The sequence below is a fragment of the Erythrolamprus reginae genome, chromosome 10 (assembly GCF_031021105.1).
Source record: "Erythrolamprus reginae isolate rEryReg1 chromosome 10, rEryReg1.hap1, whole genome shotgun sequence".
Taxonomy (NCBI): Eukaryota; Metazoa; Chordata; class Lepidosauria; order Squamata; family Dipsadidae; genus Erythrolamprus; species Erythrolamprus reginae.
The window spans coordinates 6,342,634-6,346,592 of NC_091959.1; the positions used below are offsets into that span (position 1 = coordinate 6,342,634).

The window sequence follows — 3,959 nt, forward strand, 5'->3', positions numbered from 1 at the left end:
CGGAAGTGCGGGACGGTCGGGTGTCTCCGGGCGGCAGCCCTATTTCGACCGCCAGGATGCTGGTCGTTGGACTTTCTGGACGATGTTCGGCGGATGAATAAGCGGCAGGTTCGCGGGGGCAGGTTGGGGGAGGGGAGGGAAAAGGGGGGCGGGTGGAAAGCTTGCTCTCTCTTGCGGGGGCGGCTGCCAGCCTCCCCTCATCGGTCTCCAGCGCGGGAGGAGGCTTCTTCCCCTCTCCCCCCCCCCCGCGCCCATTGAGTTTGTAAGACCGGCGTGCAGGCTGGGTGCGTCACGTGACCAAGCGGGATTGACCTCCCCCCCCCCCCCCCCCTCCTTTTCTGCTGCTGGTACAGCCCAGACCCTAAAGCAGTTTTAGAATAAATGGTTTTAGAATGTTTTTTAATATTAGATTTGTTACACTGTCACTATTTTGTTGTGAGCCGCCCCGAGTCTGCGGAGAGGGGGGGCATACAAGTCTAATAAATTATTATTATTATTTATTATTATTATTATTATTATTATTATTATTTCATTGTCCAATACCTTCTTGAAAATCTCCAGTGTTGGAGCATTCGCAACTTCTGGTGGCAAGTCGTTCATCTGGTCAATTGTCCCTCCCCGTTTAGGAAGTTTCTCCTTAATTCCAGGTTGCTTCTCTCCTTGGTTAGCTTCCCTCCATTCCTCCTGGTGTTGGCTCAAAGTCACCCAGCCAGCTTCCATGCTAAGGGCGGGGAGTATAGCTCAACTGGTTTCCAACTATACTTAGGAAATCAGCTAAATATATGTGTGCTTGCAGTCTCTAGTGCAATGTTTCCCAACCTTGGCCACTTGAAGATATCTGGACTTCAACTCCCAGAATTTCCCAGCCAGCATTTGCTGGCTGGGGAATTCTGGGAATTGAAGTCCAGATGTCTTCCAAGTTACCAAAGTTGGGAAACACTGCTCTAGTGGGTGCTATTGACCATAGCAAGACTTCTAAATGACAGCTTGTCATTTGCAGGGGGGGGCATTGCTCCTAAAGATAACACCCAAGGAAGAGCGTCACTCATGGGCGGCCTTTGTGTTTTGTATCCTAAGATTTTTATTAATATTGATTATTTCTTCATTGCTTATTTGATCCCCCATGACAATCATTAAGTGTTGTATCTCATGATTCTTGACAAATCTATCTTTTTCTTTTATGTACACTGAGAGCATCTGCACCAAGACAAATTCCATGTGTGTCCAATCACACTTGGCCAATAAAATTCTATTCTATTATTTTGCAAAGAACTTGAATCCCCATTGATAACCCTTCTCCCCCCTCCCCCCTTCCCAGCTGTATTACCAGGTTCTGAACTTTGGGATGATCGTTTCCTCAGCGCTGATGATCTGGAAAGGGTTGATGGTGGCAACGGGCAGTGAGAGCCCCATCGTCGTGGTACTTAGGTAATAGAAGAAACATAGAAGATTGATGGCAGAAAAAGACCTCATGGTCCATCTAATCTGCCCTTTATACTATTTCCTGTATTTTATCTTAGGATGGATATATGTTTATCCCAGGCATGTTTAAATTCAGTGACTGTGGATTTATCAACCACGTCTGCTGGAAATTTGTTCCAAGGATCTACTACTCTTTCCATAAAATAATATTTTCTCACGTTGTTTTTGATCTTTCCCCCAACTCACCCTCAGATTGTGCCCCCTTGTTCTTGTGTTCACTTTCCTATTAAAAACACTTCCCTCCTGCTCATCTCGAGCTCAACCTATCCTACTGTATGAGATTACGAAGGAAGAGGTGGCAATGATTGTTTGAGGGTGGAGACATGGTTTCTGCCAACACAGTATGCTCTTTTGAACGCGGGATCTTGGCAAAAGGGCAAAGTCTAGGTTTACAGCCTGTCTTGTGACTTGGTTCACGGGTTCCGACTTGATTGAATACTGCCACATTTCTGCCAAGATAATCTCTTTTCAAATATAAATAGTCCTTGGCTTATGACCACAATTGAGGCCAGAACTTCTGTTGCTAAGCTAGCTGGTTGTCAGTGAATTTTGCCTGCTTTTTATGGCCCCTTTTGGCTGTCGCTGTGACGCCGGGCCCCTGTGACCTTTAAGCGAATAATGCTAGCCATTATGTGAATTGGGGCTTCTCGGTGACAATTGGGGGACTTTAGGATGCTGACACAGTTGTAACACGGATGTCCAAGAACAGGGTTCCCTTGAGTACCATTTGTTGGGGGTCAAGGGAAAGGGGGGGGTCTTGCCTTTTCTTTCTGCTCAAGATCCCATGGACATTTGGTGGGCCATGGTGTGACACAGAATGCTGGACGCCATGACCTTTGGCCCGATTCCACATGGCCCCTTCTTATGTTCTTATAAGTTAGGTAGGTAGGTAAATGGATAGGATAAGATAAGATAAAGGTAAGGTAAGATAGAAAAGGTGGATAGAGAAAAAATCTTTTTTCTATCACAACACTAGGACGAGGGGGCACTCCCCTAAGCAGCGTTTCCCAACCTTGGCAACTTGAAGGTATTTGGACTTCAACTCCCAGAATTCCCCAGCCAGCAAATGCTGCTGGGGAATTCTGGGAGTTGAAGTCCAGATATCTTCAAGTTGCCAAGGTTGGGAAACACTGCCCTAAAGCTCATAGGTGAGAGAAAGTGAGGACAAATCAAGGGAAAATATTTCTTCACCCAGAGGGTCCCTTGGTTTATGGAATTCACTTCCAGAAGAGGCCGTGACTGCTGTCAGCCTGGAGAGCTTCAAGGCAGGATTAGACAGATTCATGGATGCCAAGTGTATCAGTGGGTTATTGAAACGGATGTCCAAGTGCTGCCTCTATGTTGGTTCCCTTGGCAGGGTTCCCTTGGGTACCAAACCCTCTGCGCACTTGTTTTCCTGTAGGGTGGGGCTTTGAGAGCCAAAAATGGCTGTATTCAATGTATAAGATGCACTAACAATTGGGGTGGGGGGGGTGTCTTATACTCCAAAAAATACAGTATGTGCACTCAGCACAAAACCCCACAATCCCCCTAGCTTTTTTTTTACAGAACTGAAAAGATAAAAGTACTCCTTTCCTTTCAATCGAGTTGACATCAGAGAGAAAACAGATGGGGCGGAATAGGAAAAAAAAAGCATTTCTTTGCACGCTCGAGCCGCTATCGAGTACAAAATGAGCAAGCAAACCCTTCCATCTGTTGTGGAAAGCAGTGGAAGGCAGCTGGGTTGTGGAAGGCAGAAAAACACAATCCCTGTGCAACAACTTGGCACCCATGGTTACAGAGTGGGCTTACATACGGCTGTGCCAGTAAAACCAGGAGGCAGCCGCAGAAATGCAGAAATTGAGGTGCTGTGGTGTGTGTGTGTGTTTTAAATTAAGCGATGCTTTTTAAATCTTCCAGCAAGGGCAGCATGGAGCCCGCCTTTCATAGAGGAGATCTCCTGTTCTTGACCAACCGCATCGAAGAGCCAATCCGAGTGGGGGAAATCGTGGTCTTTAGGGATAGAAGGAAGAGAAATTCCAATCGTGCATCGGGTCCTGAAAATCCATGAAAAGTACGTCTCAGGATTTGGATGTTGATAGTTGCGGGCATCTGTTTTTCCACTGTGTCCTTCCATAAGAGCTGTCCCTGTTCCAGTCTTTTCTTTCATTTTATTGGATTTGTATGCCGCCCCTCTCCGTAGACTACGGGGCGGCTAACAACAGTGGTTAAAAACAACATGCGGCAATCCAATACTAAAGTAGCTAAAAACCCTTATTTTAAAACCAATCATACAATTTATTCATTTATTTATTTATTTATTTATTATTTAGATTTGTATGCCGCCCCTCTCCGCAGACTCGGGGTGGCTCACAACAAAATGAAACAATTCATGACAAATCTAAATTATAGTTTAAAAATATTTAAAAAACCCCATTTACTAAGCAAACATACATACAAACATACCATGCATAAATTGTATATGCCGGGGGAGATAT

The 3,959-nt window shown here is 45.5% G+C and overlaps 1 protein-coding gene across 1 annotated transcript in view; it reads left to right on the top strand.

Moving 5' to 3' along the window:
• Window positions 1-3,959, top strand: part of SEC11A (SEC11 homolog A, signal peptidase complex subunit) — a 10,099-nt gene continuing 6,140 nt past the window's right edge. Inside the window, 4 exon segments of the mRNA XM_070763178.1 lie at window positions 1-108; window positions 1,319-1,428; window positions 3,382-3,481; window positions 3,483-3,535. Of these exon segments, the coding sequence (XP_070619279.1) occupies window positions 94-108; window positions 1,319-1,428; window positions 3,382-3,481; window positions 3,483-3,535 (278 nt within the window). The 5' untranslated portion in view covers window positions 1-93.